General features: G+C 47.3%; 6 protein-coding genes across 6 annotated transcripts; 2 read left to right on the top strand and 4 right to left on the bottom strand.

The window, feature by feature from the left end:
• Positions 1 to 639: 639 nt before the first annotated feature.
• MCYG_04382 (peptidase family M20/M25/M40 protein) lies at positions 640 to 2997 on the bottom strand (the record flags this gene model as incomplete). Its single annotated transcript, XM_002846599.1, has 1 exon — positions 640 to 2997. The coding sequence occupies one exon, from the start codon at positions 2995 to 2997 to the stop codon at positions 640 to 642; it is 2358 nt and encodes a 785-aa protein (XP_002846645.1).
• A 4280-nt stretch (positions 2998 to 7277) lies between these two features.
• On the top strand, positions 7278 to 7676 carry MCYG_04381 (uncharacterized protein; the record flags this gene model as incomplete). Its single annotated transcript, XM_002846598.1, has 1 exon — positions 7278 to 7676. One exon carries the CDS (start codon positions 7278 to 7280, stop codon positions 7674 to 7676), a length of 399 nt encoding a protein of 132 aa, XP_002846644.1.
• Positions 7677 to 10051: 2375 nt separating this feature from the next.
• Positions 10052 to 10264, bottom strand: MCYG_04380 (uncharacterized protein; the record flags this gene model as incomplete). Its single annotated transcript, XM_002846597.1, has 1 exon — positions 10052 to 10264. The coding sequence occupies one exon, from the start codon at positions 10262 to 10264 to the stop codon at positions 10052 to 10054; it is 213 nt and encodes a 70-aa protein (XP_002846643.1).
• A 4156-nt stretch (positions 10265 to 14420) lies between these two features.
• MCYG_04379 (oxalate decarboxylase oxdD) lies at positions 14421 to 15896 on the top strand (the record flags this gene model as incomplete). Its single annotated transcript, XM_002846596.1, has 5 exons — positions 14421 to 14544; positions 14613 to 14851; positions 14928 to 15121; positions 15176 to 15518; positions 15582 to 15896. The coding sequence occupies 5 exons, from the start codon at positions 14421 to 14423 to the stop codon at positions 15894 to 15896; spliced, it is 1215 nt and encodes a 404-aa protein (XP_002846642.1).
• A 1369-nt stretch (positions 15897 to 17265) lies between these two features.
• Positions 17266 to 17802, bottom strand: MCYG_04378 (uncharacterized protein; the record flags this gene model as incomplete). Its single annotated transcript, XM_002846595.1, has 3 exons — positions 17266 to 17560; positions 17588 to 17698; positions 17732 to 17802. 3 exons carry the CDS (start codon positions 17800 to 17802, stop codon positions 17266 to 17268), a joined length of 477 nt encoding a protein of 158 aa, XP_002846641.1.
• Positions 17803 to 17938: 136 nt separating this feature from the next.
• MCYG_04377 (conserved hypothetical protein) lies at positions 17939 to 20136 on the bottom strand (the record flags this gene model as incomplete). The annotated part of the gene is made up of 3 exons (XM_002846594.1): positions 17939 to 19657; positions 19713 to 19904; positions 19966 to 20136. The coding sequence occupies 3 exons, from the start codon at positions 20134 to 20136 to the stop codon at positions 17939 to 17941; spliced, it is 2082 nt and encodes a 693-aa protein (XP_002846640.1).
• Positions 20137 to 20965: the final 829 nt, after the last annotated feature.

Below are 20965 nucleotides of genomic sequence, written 5' to 3'. Positions count from 1 at the left end.
AGTGGTATCCGAGGAGGAAAAAGAGACCAAGGAAGGAAAAAGCAAAAGAAGGGAGGATATATAGAGTATATCTATATAAAAAGACAAGGCAAAGAAATAGGGGTTGAACGACGCTGGGTGTCGATGTGTGTGAACTGGCATAGTAGACGCAAGGAGAGGATATCTGTCAAAGAGTGGGCTCGGGGGTTCTGGTATTGGGATCAGTTAGACTGGAGTTATTCCCTTTCGAATGGCGTGAACGTAAGATATAGGTAGGCATCGGGTATATGGTTCAATATAGTGGGCGAGCTATAGTACATATATGCGGTTATATGTCCAATCAAATCAGAGAGCGAATGAGACACGCTGTTGAATCCTGAACAAATCAAAGAGTAGTGAGGGTATCGTGAGTAGCATCCTCCTCCATATTGGCAGATGGTTATTGATAATGAGGAATTACTCAACAGGATCGAACCAGCAGGATTAACAGGAAACAATGCAATGCTTTCAAAGAATAAACAATAACACATGCAGGAAAAGAAAAGGCAAGGAAAATATGCAGGCCAGCTTTGGAATTTGTTTTTGTTTTAAACATAATATGTGGTGCACAGCTATCCCCCGACGATCTCTATCGTTCGTCTACTGGGGGCTAAAGTGACGTTAGGCGCTTTTTTGTGGCAGCGGCTGGCAGCTAATGATGCTAAGCCGTGATGCTTCACACGGAGACGACTCGGGGAATATACCTGGCGGGACCTCTGGTAACGGGCAAGTCGGAGGTGGAGCAGGAGGAGGGCCGTGTGGAATATGTGGCATGCTCTTCCTACTTGAAAGAGAAGTCAGGGACGACCTCCTACTGTTGCACGACTTCGTAGTCATAGACCGTTGGCGCCGGACCGGTTCTTGACTGGGCTCCGGATTGGGGCTTGACTGGCGGACACTCCGACATGTCCTAATTCTGGGTTCGGTATAAGCCCTGGGGCCCAAACTATGTGGCCTTTTGCGTACCTCACGTGGGCTATTCCTTGACTGAAGTCTTGAAGGTTGGCTGGGAATATCTAATGGGTCGTCCTCGAGGATCGACAGGGCCGGTCGGTATTCAGAAAGCGGAGGATTGGCGTTTTGAATGCCATCCGATGAGTATCTGCGTACTTGAGAGACACGCTGGAGATTTGACGAACGCACGAATGAAGAAGGTACATCGTGGTCCAGTTCCAGTTCCTGACTGTTGTCTGTTCCTGCGAAACTGTCGGCCTCATCAGGTTCGTGTATTCCGCCACCAACGCTTTTCCTTCTTCCCGGGCGTGGGGCCTGATTAGAATTAATGAGCTCATCAAGTTTGGAGCCATCGACAGTTTCAAAAGTGGGAATAAGATGTGAAATAGGGCTCTGACATGCCCTGCCGTCGAGTGGAAAAGAGATCGTCTTAGGGCTAGTCGCAATCGAATTTCGTTTACTGAGAATAGGATGGCTAAAGTTTGGTGTTGAAGGGATGCGGCTTTCGGCTCGGGGTGGTAGGTCTGGCGTATCGCTGAAAACATCTTCTAGATTAGCGCAGGAGCCGATATTAGGCCTGCTCCGACCCCCTAAATCAGCACTTGCAACCCGATTAGGGCTGCGTGGAATTTTCGGCGATTCTACGCCTGGGGGTTTGGAGGCCGTCGTTCTAGCCGTAACGGATGAAGATGATGATTGGGAACTTGGCATGGTTCGAGTCCCAATAGAAACACAAGATAGCCTAGAGTTACGCTTAAGGCTGTCAAGTTCCGGTGCACTTGCCAAAGACGATGGTGAGGGCACCTCAATCGACTGGTGTATAGATTTCTGGCATTCTGGTTTCACACCATCTTCAAGGTGCCCAGGAACGAATATTTGGCTGTCCCTTACGCTCAACGTGGGCGACAGAGTCTGGTCTATCATGCTGTTTCGTATGTCCCCATGAGTTTGATGGGTCGTTTGTGGAGGTTGGAACTGATTGAGCCCAGGAGCTTCGGAGGAATAGTCCTTTCCCCCAAGGCCTTGTATTTCACGCCGGACGAACATGAGCCAGGAGGCCAGTTCTTCCGCGCTATCCAGGACCAGTAAGAAGCTGCTTGTTGGCTTTCGTGGCTCTGTATTAGTACGTCGAAGCCGATCCAATATTGTCTTCTTCGGCTCCATGCTCGGTTCAACGTCTTCTTGAGTTTGCGATATTTGTAGAACCCAATGCTTTCCCGGAATAGCATCGCATGCAAAAGCGACTGATTTCTCTCCCAGAGTTAATACTTCTTCAGGGAGGCGATCAAAGTTGCCATCAACACTATATTGAAGTAGATGGCCGCTCGCTAACAGAATAAATATCTTCTGGGACCACTTCATACCGCTAGGCTGGCTAGACTGGCTCCTGGCGTGTAATCTCGTCCCTTTCTGCCAGTTCTTCACTTTAATAACACCATTGGCCCCAGAACCATCACTCTTGCTATCGGTGTCCGTAGACCGGTCCCTGGCGTTGCCAGCTTTTAAATCCCGGCGCAACTTGCGACGCAAGATCTCTTCTGTAGACAAAGTAGGGCACGGAAGCGTTGCATACTTTATAGCCTGGGGGTACACCATGAATAGAGGTGGAGGATCCAGTGATGATGCAACTCCCGTAACTTCGCCGGCCAGTGTATTGTCGTCATTGGGAAGGGGAAATTGAATTGAAGATTTAACTGATATCGGGGTAGCATTTACGCTGGCAATCGGCGGAGTTGCTCTTGACAGAGGACTGGTGACTCGTAGTTGATCAGGAGGTGCTGTGGCAGGCGTCTGGGGGTTTCTGCTTGATGCGGGTAGGGGATGAGGTCTTGTTCTAGTAAACAGTTTCTTTAGAGTGAATCCGTGAGACTTGGGACGTAGAGGGACCCGGTTTGCCCATGTATCGCTATCGAGTTCCTCTGGGAGAGGCGGTTTAACACGAACAGTCGAGTTCCTGTTTGTTTGAATTGGCGGCAGCCGCACCCCCCTTCGAGAGCCGACGGTAGTAGGGGATTTGTCGTCCATTTGTGAATTATTCGGGGTTTTCAACATCTTCGTTCGTCAAGTGTAGTCACGCATCGCCAGTACGAAACCATGCGTGGTTATCAACCTGGAAACTCCATCGACAACACGCACTGTCAACAAGCAGGGCTATATGTCCATTGCCAGGAGATGTGCCACTCAACCACGACTTCTCAACGGGGCATGTATCAACCAAGAGAAAAAAAGGGAGTGTTAGACGTGACACTTGAATGTCAAAGGGGCTCGATCTGGCTGTGGAAGTAGAGGGGCAGAGGTGTAGGTGACAGCAACGCTGGTATGACAAGGTTAAAACGGCCGTTGAACTGAGGAAGGGACTCGGCCTGGCAGCAGTGAAGGAGAAGGGCAAGAAGAAACAAAACCTCCTGGATGTGAGAAATTTGGACTCGTAGTGCATATGAGTAACCTCGATGCATGCAAGAAGGGGAGGAAAACTGCTTGGTCACTTTGTAGACAGAACTGGGCGTGTTGATCAGATGGTTAGCGGGTGAAGCTGCAAAAGGAATTCTTCTCTTTTAGTTGGTCCACATCTCCGATTCGCACGGGCTTTGGGGCCTGAAAGGAATCCATTACAAACAGCCGTTAGGGGGCAAAACCTGAGCTTGGGAAGTTATTCCCTGCGGCCAGCCCCTACACTGACTTTTGGAGAATGTGACAGCCAAGTTGCCTTCAGCGATCTTTGGCGCCCATCAGCTCGCACACGCCTGGAGTTTGTGACCATCACACGGATACCTCATCCCATCCTGGAGAAACCCCTGGTGCATGCCACTCACTCCTGACTGGCCACTAAGCGGCGCTAAGACCAATACTGTTTGGATTCCCAAGCAACACAGCCTTGCATGGAGAAGCTCTCCTTTCGACCTTGCAGAAGTAGCTCTCCGTCAAGCCGGAACTGCCAGCAGGTATGCAGGCACGGCAAAAACCGACAGGGTCAGGGACTCCGTAGAACCGTTGGAACTCTAAGCTCTGTTGTCCACAGGATGAACAAAGAATATTAACAATGATTATGGCACTGGAATAAATAAGCAGAAGCTTGCTCTTCGCACGGGAAGCATTGAAATGTCCGTCGTCTTTACCATCCCCTCGGCAGCAACAAGAACCGCATATGGTTTCCGTAAGCCCCCGGATCGTAATCCGCAGCCTCTCCCGAGGTTTAAAATTCTTTCTTAAACCGACAGACGAATCCTCCCTTTTTTTTTTTTGGCTTTGGACGCGGACGCGCGAATGCTATCCCTTTTAAAGGGCAAAAGGGCCTGGATCTCGACGGAGAAAGGGACTGATTATCAATTCATGCTCTCTGCAAGGCTTGTTTATCATCTGAGACACTCTAGGGCTCGACTATGAAGTTATCGCGATGGTTAGTTCGGAGTCCGCCGTAGGTACAACCAGGTTTCCCGATCCGGTATAGCGGGCGTTTGTGTATGTAAGCAGCTGCTAGGCCTGAAAGGGTAATGTCTTTTCTGACAGCCATCTTGACGGCCATCTTGCTGTAAGACAAGCCCAGCGACTTTTCACCAACAAGCACCTAGCTTTGTCTGTTGCCCTGCGGACTTTGAAGCGCAAAGGCCAACTCATCCGCCTCATCTGAGCTTCGTTGGAGGAGTCTACATCTCTGGCACTAGCAACACTAACAGCAGCAGCAATGGCACCAGCGGCTCTCCATCAACTTGATAAACAGAATGGAGCATAATACTTGAACGCTCATCATACACTGTTCTCTACTTAGAGCTTACCGTATATCCACTTTGTGGACGCGGTTCTCCTGCAATGTCCTCTGACCCTCCGTGCCATATTATACTCAGCAACTGAGGAAGAGTTGCCAATACTTGGGGAATCTACCTCCATATGGCCTGGTAAGTGCTCATCAAGTTTTGCTTCCGACCCCGCTAATATTGATTTTGCAGCATGCTAGAGACACCATATCTGGTTTTACTCGAGGTATTTTATACTCATCACCGTCATCTGGGGGGCGTAGGGAACCGCGACATTTTCTGGATTTACGTTGCTCCCCCCATTCGGACCGGTGCTGCTCCACCATGAAGGAGGATGTGGATGTATCCAAACGTCTGGGAACGATAGTTTCCGTCTATGATGGAATCGGTCCCAGTGCTATTATATATATACCCCCAAAACACATACATACTGTTGTATTTTTACCCCTCTACATGTAGGTACCCTAATGAACCACGACTAGTACCGGGATTCCCGAAAAAGGCCACTAAAATGCGACAAGAGGCCTCTCACACGCTTGTGAGGCCAATTCAGTGATACCAGTTACTCGGTACTCCGCCACTACATAAAGTACGTGATGGTTTTGTCATACTGTCAGCAGCGCAAAGTATAGCTCAGGTAATAGCTTCGGGGACTTACGACAACTGGAAGGTCTTAGGCCTTTACGTGGTAGTTTTATGTGTCATCAATTACAATGCGCGCCTATCGGTCTCGATTGTTTGCATTATTAAACTGATTTCTTTTAAATTTGAGAGATGAAACCTAAAAATATGCTGAAAATTTTGGCCTGTCTATAGAATTGTTAGTAAAATGCAAATCAAAAGGGGTAGGGGAAGGTCTAACAAAATCATCGCTTCGATGTAACACTCTAACGCTAGTTTCCCATCCCCATTCTATCTAGCGAATTTAGGACGTTTCAGAGCCATCTTGAAAGAACCTACTCATCTACATAGTACATAATGTACTCCGTTAGAGGTATATGACGTAGTAAAACGGAGGCTGTTTGACATTTATGGACTTCTCCTTTTCTCCGAAGAAATAGTTGTTAGATCTCAAGTTTCACCAAGAACTACGGAGTATATCAACAATTCATGCATCGATTAGCGACCAGCAATCGTTCCAAGCGTAGCTGGAATAAAGCTGGCGGAAAATATCTCCTTGGGTAAGTTTATACACGTGTGGGAAGATCGCGGGAGAAGATCCTTTGGTTTAGTTGTATAGGCCAGGTGTCGCGGTTTGGCCTGTTGTAAGGATCATTAAACAGTCTGTGGGACCTGAATGGTGAGGCGGGCTTCAGGAGTACGGAGGTTACGTTGATATGGTACAATACTATGTACTGTGATGTACGGAGTACTACGTGATGCGAAGTACCTTGGGCATAAACGGCTCGATGAAATGCTGCAACAAATGTCCTTTGCGGCCGAGTTTTGAATGAGGTTTTGAATGTTGTAAATCTTCCTCCATAAGAAGTCATAGCTAGCAGATTACACATAGGCCATTAATATGTTCAAGTAATAGGATCGGAGCAATGTCTCTTCATATTGAGTTGGCATTGTGCAATAAACATTGCCATATTCGAGATCAAGTAATAAGTAGTACGCATCCAGTAAGGTCATAAGCAAGCGGGATGCATACTCTAGCTCTCTGGACCTCGAAATGAAAGCTTCTAGTTACTTTTCAAAGGAGAATTAGATAAAAGCTAGCCCTGTCTATGTAGAGTGTTCTACATTCCATTCCTCTCCACTTGGGCGTGGTAAATAAATAACAGGTGAAATGCTGACGTTCACCCTGCTCCTCTTTTTACATCTTAAATCCGATGTGGTTAAATAAAGAGACGGGGTATCAATCATACTGAGCATGGTGAGACGTTGTTTCGTGGAGTAAAGAACCTCAACCTGATGTGTTGGTTCAAATAAGCTCATCGGGCAAAAAAAGAGCCTCTTGCCTTCTTTCGGTCACCGCCTTGCCAATATCAACCAGCATCCAGCTTTACTATGGCACGGAGTACAATATTCTGATTCAGTTACGGGGAAGAGTACGGAGTACGAAAGTGAATACTGAAGGGATGGCCACATCATCAAGTGTCTCTCTTCCAGCCAAAAATATCTAAATATAGCGAAAAGAGAGGCTCATGCTCTGTTACTTTTAACGGCGCTGAGCCACCTGGCGGCAGAAGAGTCATAGCACCCTTTCAGGAGTAAAAATGGCCAATGAAGATTAATAAATTCTCCCCTCAGAGAAGGCGGAACTACCTACGGTGATCACTGGTCTAGCCTCGAATGTGAAATCATGTCTATCAATTAGGCTATGAATAACTTGTGTATGTATAACAAACACACAGCCAATGAAGTGGAGCATCACCTCAGGACACTGGCTTTTCATTTTTCTTTTCTCTTGTCATACAATGTCCTAAGCATTGCTTTATGGATATGGGTATGTGCTGTATGGGGGTGGGCGGGAAATTCTCCTCTATTTTTCTCTTGTCACCCTCGTTTGCGGATCTGATCATCATTTCAAAATAGTTGGATATGATGATGGGTATCATACGCCGTCCTCTGCCACTTCCACCACCATCCGGGCTTAGGAGACATGCTTTTGCTTTGATGTTGATATTTTTGCAACCTATTCTCGTGGAATCTAACTTGAACATCGCAACGTTCACGGATAAAAACTGCTGGAATTTCCAGTCATCATTTGACGGGCCAAACGGATGCCCAAACGGGACGTATACAGAACTCGGACGCAGCGTCAACCATAGTAGCTTCCAAATTGTTAACCCCGCCGGCGGTTTGCCGGTAGTGGACACTTTTTTCTACCTAGCATTCAATCTTCCCCCTTCCTATGGCCTACTACATGACCTGGTAGTAGGTCATCAGCGTTACTCTACTCGCAATATACACTATCTCTCACTCTCACCGTATATCTTAAAGTAACCATATATCCGTATACGGTATCAACGACATTGCTGGCCAACTCTGCTTATCTCCGGTGCTCCAAGTTGCCGCGACGGCAATATCTAAAATACCTCATGGAGTTGTATAGAATAGACGGATGTACAGCCCTCGTCCCTGGCCCAACGGCAACATCATCAGCAACACCGAACATGGCTCGCGATTATACCGGTGCAATTGTTAGCAGCGCGATGGGTAACGTGTTTTTGGTTGCGATATTCTTCATCTTAGGCTGGTTCCTCTTCATTTATCGTCCTCGTCGGGAGCAAGGCGGGTGATTGGAATAAACAGAGGTGCAGGAAAATATAGAAGATATCTTAAGCCAAAGAAATTCCTGGAGTTATTGGTAGCCCAGTGATAACTATCAAGATACCGGATGAAGAAGCAAGTCGTTACTGGAGAACAATGCCGGAATTAGCGGAGTCCCAAGCCCCTATCAAGACAGAAGCGCAGAATCCAAACCCTCCTTTGTCTTCGCTCTCAAAGCAAGAGATAAGAAGATTGCGAAAATGAAGACTCATTGTCACCGGAAGGAAGTGAATTGCGACAGCCAAGAAGCGACATATAACTAAATGCCAAGTGCCCTTTGAAAACAATTTCTTCTCAACATTATAAAGAGTTGTTTATCAGAAATACCTGATCTCGCCACCGCATACAGGCGCAATGGTCAGCGGGAAGTTAAGTTTAATACATTCATTCCTTCAATGGATATCAATGGGCTGAGAGCCATGGCAGCGTCGCCAAGTTGTTGTCAAGATGCCCTACCTTCCATCTCTTTCGCAGTCCTGAATACCGGTGCAATTTCCGGTTAACGTTAGTTTCAATGTTGAGTATGTATTCCGTATGCACTTCATCAGAGAGGAACCACATAGTAAAACAAATGCATCAATGTTCGTTCATATTGACCATATAAAGCAACGTGGTATGATCTACAGGAGACGGAGCTTTCCTCCATCCAAATCGAACCTAAAGCTGAGCAGCTGCAGAGATAGAGTATGGAATGATTTGCAATTTAACGAAATAGACAGGGTACATAGTAGAAATGCACAGTACGCATAATACTTCATGCAATGTCGTGATAAAGATACGGTATGCAGCTCATTTAGGGTGAAGATAGTGTATACAAATATAGCACGGGGTAGCTCTATTCCCGAGTTCAGGCCGATGTGAGTATATTGCAACATCGGTAACTCTGAGCGATTGCATGCCGGGCCGGATCCGTCGAGTGGGGGGAAAGTATATGTATAGTACGCTCCGCAGTCTACCAAGATAAGCGGAATGATAGATAGATCGGTATATAGAGACGGAGTAGAACTTCGTATACTCGAAGCCTAGACGCTTGATCATGGAGTATGGGTTGGCAGCCTCATTGGTATTTGTGCAGTGGACCACTTGGAAGCTGCATCGGACGCAGCATTCCGTTAACAGCCAAAGTGAATTCAAAGTTCTTAGTCACTTGGTAACATAGTAGGGTATCATTTATGGGGACTTTATTCCTAGTGGAATATGCGTGAATATTGGCCATTGTCGCTATCCTTTGAAGTAGGTAGAAAAAGCGATGAGAGATATTAAGGGCCTAGCTACATTGCTATCTGTCAAGGAAGCTGAGCAACTCGGCGGCTAGCCAAGTGGAACAATTTTCCGGACAGGCCAAGGTAGCATGGCACTAAACAGAGCTCCCAGGCTTCGTTGCAGGGATGTGCGTTATATTTTACACTGAAGATGCCTGTCCTCTTTGTCGGAAATGGACCTGCTCCTCCCGTCCCATAAAGTAACTGTTCCGAGACAGACTGCTTCTGCGAGGGCCCATCCCTCCAAGCGGTCCATGTATACAATGTACATCGTAACATCTCCGGAGCAGGGAGGGTTTTGAAGCCGTCTATTGAAACCGATTGAGAAAGAGATATGGGAAGGTTATAGCTGTCCGCAAATGGAAATCGGGCTATCGACAAGGCATAGCTGGTATCATATATAATACGAGATGATATATATCCGGGTGTCGTTAACAGATATGCATGTCCTCATCCATATTTGATATTATTCGTGCTAATAACCGCATCCCACAAATGGAGCTATCCTATAAGATATAGAAGAGGGTGTAAGTATGGAGCACAGAATACTTCTATTTTTGCAATAAGGATATATGCTTCAGAGATGAAGGAGAAGACTCGCAGCCTGCTACCCCCTAGTCTCCACCAGAGACGAGTGGATATGTAGTTAGTATGTGATTTGCTTCATTAGCGTCGGACAGGGGTAAGATGCAAGAAAGCAAACTATTGAGTAACGAAAGCGTCATACGGTCAAACCTTTTTCCGCTAACATTTCTATTGTAACCCTGGAAGGTTGAAGCGAAGGTCTCAAGAGTACACGAAGCGCAGCGACTTAGCTCGAAGTTGCGCCAGTCTGGTCCCTGACACCTCAACATGCGGTTCAGCTGGTCCTTTTACTCGATACAGATGGAGTTGCACAAAGCTGTATACAGCGTCAAAATATTCCGCATTGGCGCCGTCGGGCCGAAATTCTGGTGCCTGAACCAGCTCGGCTCGGCGTCCAGGGAAGTCATTGACCATGAGTCAAACTCTGCACTTTGGTAAACTCGCCGGGCGGCATTTATAGAACGCCGGAGGTTTCTCTTTAACGTTGCTCTGGAGATAGGGACGTTGAGAGAGTCTAACTAGAAGCCTCTTTTGGCACCTGGTCCGTCTCTGGAGAGCTAGCTAGCCAGTTCTGGCTGAAGAATATGTGGTGGCATTGCATATGTAAGAGCTGTGGATAAGAAAGGGAGACTGCTGCTCCGCCAGGTAAGGAGAACAAGAAGCCCTCGACCATGGTCCTGCGTACGGGAAGAGACGGAAGACTCGAAGAGGATGGAGCATCCGTGGAATATCCCGCCCTGCGAAGGCATTGGCACTGTAGCCGAACGTACATTGTGACTGTGGCAGACAGCGCGAGGACAAGAAAAAAAGAAGACTTAGTTGACCAGGACGAACGCCAATGCTTGAGCGTATGCATTCGATGCCATATTCAGCTCGCTCGTTTCGCTTCACCTTGCAAGCTATGCCTGTAGGAAGTTGAGCTCGCGTGCGCTGCGGTGGCCATGTTCTGAGGGATCAAATGAAACGTAAACCTCCGTCTTGTCAAGCTAGAGAGTGTACATATCTTGTACGACCATCCTGCAAGGCGTTCCCCCAGCCTGGTAAGAGTAGGATTTAAACAGCAGATCGCCACATGCTGGCGGGGGAGGATCGGGCTATGTTTAGCAACAAAAGGAAAAGAAAAGAAAGGGTGGCGCCATCATGATACATACATAGTACGACTTGAGCAAGCATCGTGACGAGCAAGCAGCTTGGTATCTTGCTGCTGGCATGTTCGTGGTTCATGGACTGCATATTGACAGAATATGAATGGCCATATGCACGGTGAGATTCTTGGCTTGCCTGGATGAAGATGCATGGCTGCGCGGGAGTTTACGTATCAAGAAGTATCAACCAAGACTAGCGAAACTTGCCCAGAGGAACAAGGACATACTGTACAATGTAGTTGAGAGGCAGAAATGTGATGGGCTAGAGCTGAGGATAAGGATTTCGGGTCAGCCCGAGTCCATCCCTCAAAAATATCGAGAAGAGACCGCCAGTATCCAGGATTTCTTGATGGTTCCACATATCAAGACGGATATTATACAGATGTAGTAATATGTAGATGTGTATGGAGTACAGGATGCAGATGCACTGCGCGCTCCCTGGCCATCTTCAACGGTTTTCCACGACTTCTTGGAAATTGCATGGGGAAGATTGCGCACGTCTATCCCCTCGTCCTCTTCGTATGATAAAAAAAGAAGAGATCAGGCCATAATATCAGAATCGAAACCGAAAAAAATAGAATATACAAAAAAAAAAAGGTCGGTGCAGAAGCTCTCATTATCGACATGGCAAGAACTCTGTAGTCTGTTGATGTATTGACAGGGGGAGGCGGCCATCTCCCATCTTCCCCCATCCTATGAAGGAGAAATGGTGGATAACTTGCTTCCAGGTGAAGAAAAGTCGGAGTCGTTCGTATCGATTGACTTCCTTGGGGCCAATCTCTCGAACAGGGGAACGAGAATAAGGTCAGGGATCAAAGAGCCATGGGGGAGGAGGGATTAGGGATCTTGGAGGGCGTCTTTCTTGTCATCTCTTGCTCCATGGGCCCCTGAAGATGGTGGAAACAGGAGATCCCCTAAGTGGTGGATAATTTTCCCTTCCCGATACGACCTCTCAGTCCGCCAACTGAACAGGCAGATCCGAGCTAGGGAACGAAGACAGACTAATTTCCAGTTCGCTCCAGGGTAAGGTCAGCATCTTCTGTGTTTGATCATCCGGAGACGAGGATCGTTCCCAGGATTCAGTATCAAAAACTTGGCTTGCTGACGGTTGAGATAGGTGAGATTCTCTGCCTAATGGAGGTGTTCACTGCACGGTCCGTCGCTGTCCCCTTCCATCCCGCGATCGGGCTGTCAAAAAAGTCGTAGTTCGATGCAATATGATGCAAGCTGAAGAATCTCGTTCCTTTTTTTTTTTTTTTTTTGTATCTTTTGTAACTTCGTATTATTTTTCTGGATGTTTTCTTTTTCTTGGTCGTTGAATTTCTTTTATTTTTATTTTATTTTTATATTCGGTTGAGCCTCGGGTTACCACGTGACTTCGGTCGGGCAACTTTTTTTTTATTTTATTTTATCTTCAAATCTTTTTTTCAACGTTGAAAGAAAAGAAAAACCAACAATAAAGAGCAAGCAAAAAACAAAAGAAGCTATAGAAAGTCACAAACTACTTCATCTTTTGGTAGGGAAAAGCTCACCGTCGCTGGATACACAGCAAGAAGACGGACTAGGGTTCTGATACCTTTGCTTCTTCTCTAGCCATGCATACCAGGGCGGACCCTGGTGACTCCCCCGGCCAGAGGATAGCCGAATTTACCCCTTTTCTTTTGCGCCTGGCATGCTGTTCTGTGGCCATCGCTGGTTCGTCCTCGTATAGTAATTCACCAGCCCCCCCAGAAACTCCGTGGGTGGCCACTGACGATACTGAAGCATTGGCTGACGCCGCCAAGTTACGCCCAGCACGTCCGAGCTGGGTTCATGTACATTTCTCACCACACAGACAAGGAGATGAAAAAATAAAAATAAAAAATAAAAATCAAGAGAGAGAAAAGACCAACCCAGGCGAGCTTCCAAGAGCCAAAAAAAGAGTCTGCTCTTCTTATATCTACCATACTGACTCGGGCAGCCTTGGTTGATGATCCGAAGCTACCGAACGGATTCCCACGGCAACTTGTTTTCCTCCCTATGAACACCCTTGGAGCATCAGTTTACGTAGGCAAGCAGAACGGGAGGGCCAGGGGAACTCCTGACCTGCAGCGATGCCGAAGCTCTTTGAACGCTTCCGTGTTGGGGGAGAGAGACATCGTGTTGTCTAGTCAGTTTAGGTCGTGTTCATGTTGAACGATGTACCCGTTACCTTGACAATCATGATACATAATGCTCTTACTACATACGGAGAAGCGGAGTTTGGTCCTGTGTATGTCGTAAGTGTATAGGCGCGAGAGGCGATCCTAACTAGTTACGCTTCGCTTTCTACTTCAGACGCCCGCAAAAAGGATGCTCCCTGGCCGAAACTCCCTCCTTTTTCATCGACTTCCATAAACATCCAAGTCTACTAGAGCACACAGGCAGTAACACCAGCATCTCCCACCCTTCCAGAAGGTCAGCAAGGCCCATGGTGACCCTCCAAGGCCATGGCATCCTGTCACGTGGAATTGTACTTCGTTGCAAATCAGACTGAGATTTGCCGACTCCCTGGCTTAGTGTGCTATCTATAGCCCGCTCGCCAACCATGTGGAGGAACCCCTCCAGCAAAATGTGGAACCGAAATTGAATGGGATTAAGTTGAAACAGCAGGCTTAAAGCTTGAGCCTAACGATCCCCGCCACATATATACAAGCCGAATCTCCCACAACCCGTACCGGTACCCCTGCCACTCTGAGATGCAAAAAAAGCGAAAGAAGAAAAGTGTAACAAAAAGGAAAAAAAAACCCAAGAAAGCCTAACGGATTTAGCAAAAAGACAAACTTTACAGGGTCGAAAATATAGCTCCATGCTCCAATTTTTCCTTTCTGGCTGATTTTAATGAGACAGACACTAGGTGTCTCATACGACTCTTACTCACAACGAATTTGCTACCAAAGTCTTGAATGCCTCTTGGTCTTCCTTAGCACTCGGGCTTTTCCTTTTCCTTTGCTTTTTTCCCTCTCTTTTTGGCTTTCTCGGCCGCTTTGGGCCAAAATTCGTGAGCTGCGTTTCCGCGGGCCGACATGCTGTTTCAATCTGACTATCAGAGAGCAAGAACGTTATTGGCATGGGAACTAGGGTGGAGAGAAAGGGAGGGGAGCGTAGCTAGGCGCATGATAGGCCCTGCCTGGCGGATACCAGTGGCCTTAGCCACGTTCGATACGGAGGCTAAATATATATATAATCTTCATTCCGCTGTCAACAGATTTTAGATAAATAACCACTCATCCAACCCATCAACAACAGTTTTGTGGAACAGAATTCACATCCATTCCTTCGAGGATATCGAACTATCCAACTTCCCTCCAGCACAGCTTAGGCAGGACAAAAAGGATCAAAAGGAGGATCACAATCATTGAATAGACAAAAAGTCGGGACAGTTTTTTCCCCCATCACACAGCACAATGAAGTATAGCACAGTGTTGTTGGCCGCGCTTGCTGCCATCGCAGAAGCTACCGTTCCCATCCCCAAGGGAGGAGTTGTTGGTCAGCCCATCACCGAGAACGGAAAGGGAGCTGTCTTTTCTGGTATGCATATTCACCGTTCCCAGTGTTACGGAAACCGTTATATTTCTTTTACTAACTTTGAATGACAGGTGGTACCAACCATGAACTTGACCTCCAGAACCCAAGCAACATCAACGGTCAGCCAACCAGTGATAACGGTCTTGTTCCAAACATGAAATGGAGTTTCTCTCTGTCCAAGGCACGAATGTTCTACGGTGGTTGGATCCGTGAGCAGGTTATCCAGGATCTACCAACAAGTCACGACATTGCCGGCGCCCAAGTTCACTTGATCAAGGGTGGTATCCGACAGATGCACTGGCACAGAGTCGTATGTTTGCGCTAGAACTCTTTGTTTCTTATTCTGATTCATGTGGTGAATATTTTGCTGAGACTTTGACTCATAGGCTGAATGGGCTTACATCTACGCTGGTGGATTCTTGATATCTGCCGTCACAGAAGATGGCCAGTTCCAGCTCGACAAACTCGGCGTTGGTGACATGTACTACTTCCCCAAGGGAGCTGCTCACTCTCTGCAGGGTCTTGAAGATGAGAACGAGATTCTCCTTATCTTCGATGACGGTGACTTCGACCGTGTCGGGTATGTGCATATCTCGCCGCTCTTTTGGTTCTTTCATAACTAACAGCAATGTAGAACCACCTTCATGGTTGCAGACTGGATCTCCCACACCCCCAGAGACGTTCTGGCCAAGAACTTCGGCGTCCCACTTGGCACATTTGACAAGACTTACAACCCCGACCCAGCTCTCATTAACTCTACCATCAGTACCCGCAACGTCACCGGCCCCAAGGGCACTCTCAGCGGCAACAGCTCTTATACCTTCCACATTGACCGTGCTCCGGAAATGGAGGTTCCAGGAAACGGTGGTACCATGCAGGTCGTTGACTCCAGGAACTTCCCCGTCTCCAAGACTATCGCTTGTGCTGTCGTCCGCCTAAAGCCCCGTGGCATGCGAGAGCTCCACTGGCACCCAACTGTAAGTTTCTGACTCTGGCTTTCCCCATGTCTCCACGATTTTATCTAACCATGTATGAAATAGGCCGAGGAATGGCTCTACTTCCACAGCGGAAATGCCCGTGCCAGCGTCTATATGGGCGGTGGTCTTGCCCGAACCTTCGACTTCACTGCTGGTGACGTTGGCGTGTTCCCAGACAATGCCGGCCACTACATCGAGAACACTTCCGATACTGAGGAACTCGTGTACATTGAGATCTTCAAGTCCGACCGTATCGCCGATGTCTCCCTCAGCCAATGGCTTGCCCTCACCCCAGCCGACATTGCTGCTACTGCCATCAATGTACCAATCGAGGTCATTGAGCAGATCAAGAAGGACAAGCAGTACCTTGTCCAATAAATACTGACACATACGGAGGTGCAGGCACCTCAGACACCTCTGAGAACACACGCCTTCTTTTACTTTCCCTGTAATTTTTTCCCCAAGCCCTTTTATTCCTCTCTTTTCCTCTCTCCGTCCCTATCCTTGATACATTAATGACTCCTCATTTCCTCTATCCCTTTTACACCTGCATTTTACTGCACATAAGCTGTTTTGTCTTCTGCTGGTACATTTTTCTCTTTCCTCTATATATATCCTCCTGTTTCCTGCCATGTCTACTAGATTTTGCACATATCCAACCTTTTTTGTCTTCTCGTCTATATTTTCAGAGCAAGATATGGTTTCCTCAGCTGTTTGTTTTTTTTTTTTTTCTCCTTCTAGGATCAAAACAAGAAAAATTCAGAAAACACTCAAAAAAATATCAATCTCCAGTATATAGAACCAAAATACTACATCCATCGTTCAAAATATTCACGTTCCCTTGAACAGCGCATAAAGCAAATCTGCCCCTGTCGAACCAAATCCAAATATAACCATCATTTTTTCTTTTTGATAACAAGCTCTACGCTATCTTAATTTTTATCTGGTTCTATAAAGTTCTCTCAGAGTATATGTACATGCATACATTTGAACATCTTGTTCGGCTTTAGTTCCCGGCAGCGCAAGGTATCTTCGACATCCAGCCATCTTCGACTTCTGCTAGTTGGTGATGGAGTTGGGGATAGGCCAGCAGCCTTGTCCTTACACAACGCCCCGTCAAACACGCGGCTTAATCGCATCGCCGCAAGTCCCAGATCCTTTAATGACGAAAAGCAATATCTGACAAAAAGAAAATAACTAACGGCTCCTTTTTCCTACCGGCAGACGGAGTACCTCCGCAGGGGGCGACATTCCTCCCCAGCTATGTACCTATTTCTGGCTGGAGGATCGCATACGCATGATGGCACCCAATGAGGCGGTACATAGCTATATGTATCCGTACTTCGTATATAACTGGCCCAGCTGGCTTGTCCACATCTATCAGCTAGCCTCCGCACGCTCATCCGCCTTGTCTCAAGGCAGAGACACGAAGGTAGCAGGGCAAGGCCGTTGCCCATTGTCCTGCCTTACTGGGTGTTACGCTCAAATTCTCCGCTGTATAATCCTCTGCTGACCTTGCCACCGGAACTCTAAGCCTTGCCCCGGGCCGGAATATCTAGCGGTGCTTTTCGGCTCATGCTGGCTGCAGGAGAAAAGACAGGGCAGGCCAAGTGTATGCCTGCTATGTATATGTATGGATATATGTATATATTGCTTACTCCCTATAAAGGCTTGGTGCGATGCATGTCTATCGGGAACTAGGGTAGGCTTGAACACGCATGCAAAGGAGATGCATATACACATGCCATTACGAGGGAGCAACCCGTTGATTGTGCCAGGTCGGACTATCAATGTCGTACCCGATGTACCAGCCACCCCTCAGGGAATGATGCTTATACTTGTCCACATGTGGCCATTTACCTGCATGCATGCCACCTTTAAAAAAACAGAAGATAAAACAGGTATGCAAAGAAATACGAGAATGCAGCAGGCAGGTTGTAGCAGGAGGTTTCCCCATACCAGCATGGCATGGCAGCGCTGGGATGTTCGATAGTGAGGAAATCGACCCACAGTTAATACTTCTGGGACAAAGATCATATTCGGTTCATCATAAGCAGGTAATATTATATATTTTTTTATCGAGATTGGCATTTAGTATTATAGTCGAGAACAAGAAAAAGCAACATAAACACCTTCGAACTCCTGGTAAAACGATCCGGCCAAACATAAACCCAACATAACTGCATCGTCATCGGAACACGTTAGCTATCAGCATCTGTAACCCCTTCCCCTTCTCTCCACACCCTTCGCAACAACTATACCTAGCCGAAATCAACCCTGTCATAAGCAATCAAGCATCAACTTCAAAAAAGGAAAACATGGCATGAGATATAAAAAGAAACATATGTCGCGACAAGTATCAAACCATATCCACGGCAACCCTCGGGAAAAAAACAGCTTGCATATCACCTCCCCCTACCTCACAAACCCTTCCACCGTGCCCAACCCGCAGCTTTAATCTCCTTTGATTTTGAAGGTTGACGACCTTTGTTCTTTGACGGGGATGATTGACTCTCATCCTGGGCGAGGTCACCGCTCCTCCCTTCCTCTGCAACTTTCCCGCTGACCTCGCGGCGTCGCCCAACTCCCAAGCCGGCAAGATAATTTCCGTACCCTGGCGAGCCGGAACCTAGATCGGTACCAAGGTCAATACCCGTGTTGCTAACGACTCGCCCTTTGCGGTCGGGTAACTCCATGCTGCCGTCAGCATCATAGCTGTCGCGAAGAGACTCGTAAGCGGAGAACCGGCCACTCTTACGTCTCCAGCGGGATGACAATTTCTTGCTGCTTCCGGGGGATGGGTTGTTCTTTGCCAGTTCCCCATACGAACGAGTCTTGCTTCCAGATGTACCTTTGGCCGGTGTGGTAGATGGATTTGGAAGAGTTGCAAGAACCTCTCGACGCACAGCACTACTAGAAGTTTCCTTGGTCTGCTCTTCTGCCTCAAACGGACGAGGAGTTGGCGGGTTCATGGACAATGGGTTCACCTCCAGACCGGAGTTGTTGAGCTGTTCAGAATTCCCTTTGGCGTAATAACGCTCACCCTGGTTTTGTTGATAGCCAAACACATTGTCTGACTCATTTGGATCGAGTATTGCTTCGTCGTCCTCATCGTCCTCATCGTCCACAGCAGCATATGCTCCGCGGTGTCGCCGAACTGTACCGCTGCGTTGATTCAGGCCATCACCTTCAAAATCATCGTCCCAGATTGCATCTCCATCTTCCAAGCCCGGGCTACCGATAGGATCTCTGAATGGCGAATCCTCATGATCCTCATGAGCATTGAGTTCGGGCGACGGAGGGTTCGAAGGATATGCCGTCCAGTTCTCATCTCCCATAGAGGACACACCACTTGGTTCACGGGCTTGAGTGTTTACTGATAATGGTTGAGACTGTGCAGTTGAAGGCGGGGTGTGGAAGACAGCAGACTGTGGCCTGGATCCCCCATTACCTTTTCCTCTGGCGGTAGTTCGGGAAATGGGAGTCTTAGGGCGGTTAGTCTCTTCATGCTGACGAAGCTGCTGGCTTGGAAGGTCGGAGCGTGAAAGACGGTGCGAGTGAGCGGAGTAGTATGATGACCTGTCATCGTTCTGCTTTTGGAACTGGTTACCCGTGATTGTCACGCTCGAATTATTTCTCGTATGTGCGAATGGCACCGTACGAGTGGCTGGCAGTATTGTGTTGTATGGATCTGTCTCAGCCGATCCTATTGTACTCTGGCTGAGATGCTTTTCGGCTATCTCGGATTTGGTGCGCTTATGGGGACGGGCAGTCAAGTTCTCCTCAAGTGGGTTCATATCTGGTGGCAACTTTGTTATTTTGCGGAACACCACGGCCAAGTAAATATCCACAATGAGTGACGCGATATGCAAACTCCCAACTATTGTGGCAATAAGGACGGTCGCATATATAATTTTTTCGGTAACGTCGTCTGCTCCAAACAATGTCTTCCATCCATAACTCTTCGATTCATGCTCTGTCCGTGAGATGAGAGCGGTGAATACGTAGAAAGGGATTAGACCCGCATCCACAACTGCAGCAAACAGCATATAGCTAGCCGTAGAACCGGGGGTTCGAGATGTAGCAGATCGACAGAGGTGGAAAACAGCGTAGATCGTGTGCACCATTGAAACAGCGGGCTATCGGATGTTAGCCAGATCACTATAAAACATCATAGAGTGCCCATTAACTTACTCCCACACGTATAATCCATGCCACCTGAATCGTCGTATTGTTGATACATATAACGCAGAACAGCAACCCCATAACGCCGATCAGGGTCAGGACTCTCATCACGAACTGAAAAATCCGGGCATATTTAACATATTTCTTTATGTTCGGGCTTATATTGGTGATTGGTTTTCTTCCAGTTGGGATGACCACGTACTAACAATAAGACACATTAGAACTCTTTCACGACCGAAACATACAGGTGATAAATGCATACAGAGTCAGGATGCCGGTTAAAATTGACCAAGGGGGCATTTTTCTGTGGTTTCTGTGGGCGAGGGGCCCAGCTGTTCAAGGTAACAGCTTTGGGATTGAAGTCAGCGACCTGTGCCGATTTGGGATAAAGGGATGGCGGGTCGTAGAGAAACGGCGGCTCGATCTTCCCCATGGCCACTCTGTAAAGTTGCAAGCATATAATGTTAGAAGATAGATAGCTAAGCTGTCAATTCTGGCGTTGTGGAAAACGATTTGCCTGTTGTCTTGAAGCTGGGATCTGGCGTTGTGGACAAAAACACAGCTGTCAGGATTGTTGCTATGGCAACAGGCACATTCTTCCCGCTCGCTTCGAGCCTCATATTTAGCCGCGCGATCCGCATTTGCTAGCTTACTTAGAACAGGCAGCTATAAATCATCTACTAAGCGAATTTGATCTTGTAGTTATATGAGATGATGGTCGTAGCATATGAAGATGTTTAGCAGGCTGAGTGCGGTGGTTGAATTAAGCTTATATCATACTAATAAAACCCGTTGCCGACGGGTTTAACTCAACTTCAAGCCATTAAACAGAATTATTACGGGTAACCTGCCATGGACAAATTGGATGTTATCATTATTTACTGCTGAAAGGTTCCTCCATAGTAAATATTTTGAAAGATTCACCTTTGTCCGTCGAAAATCGAGTATCAGCAACGAACCTATGGTTTTGGGGAGTATATCGGCCACCGCAACAAGATGTTTGTGAAACCGCGGAGATGCCAACGACGAGCGGAATCAGTAGATGGTCTTGTTAGAGACCAGCTGCAAGAGTCGTAAGACCAGTGAAGACCAGTGAAGAGTTTCGTCAACCGAGGATATCTGTTCGATCTCTCCAGTAAGTGTGGAGGCCATCTCTGACCAAGTTCTTCTGTTGGCCTACGTCAGCGTCAGCGTCAATTCGTCAGCAGAGCAAGCCTAGATGTTGCAGCAAAATATTATCTTGGACTTATCAGAGTTGATAC

The sequence above is a fragment of the Microsporum canis genome, genomic scaffold, assembly GCF_000151145.1.
Source record: "Microsporum canis CBS 113480 supercont1.4 genomic scaffold, whole genome shotgun sequence".
NCBI classification, from domain to species: domain Eukaryota; kingdom Fungi; phylum Ascomycota; class Eurotiomycetes; order Onygenales; family Arthrodermataceae; genus Microsporum; species Microsporum canis.
The sequence above is the reverse complement of the archived record's forward strand: the minus strand, read 5'-3'. Positions and strand labels throughout refer to the sequence as shown.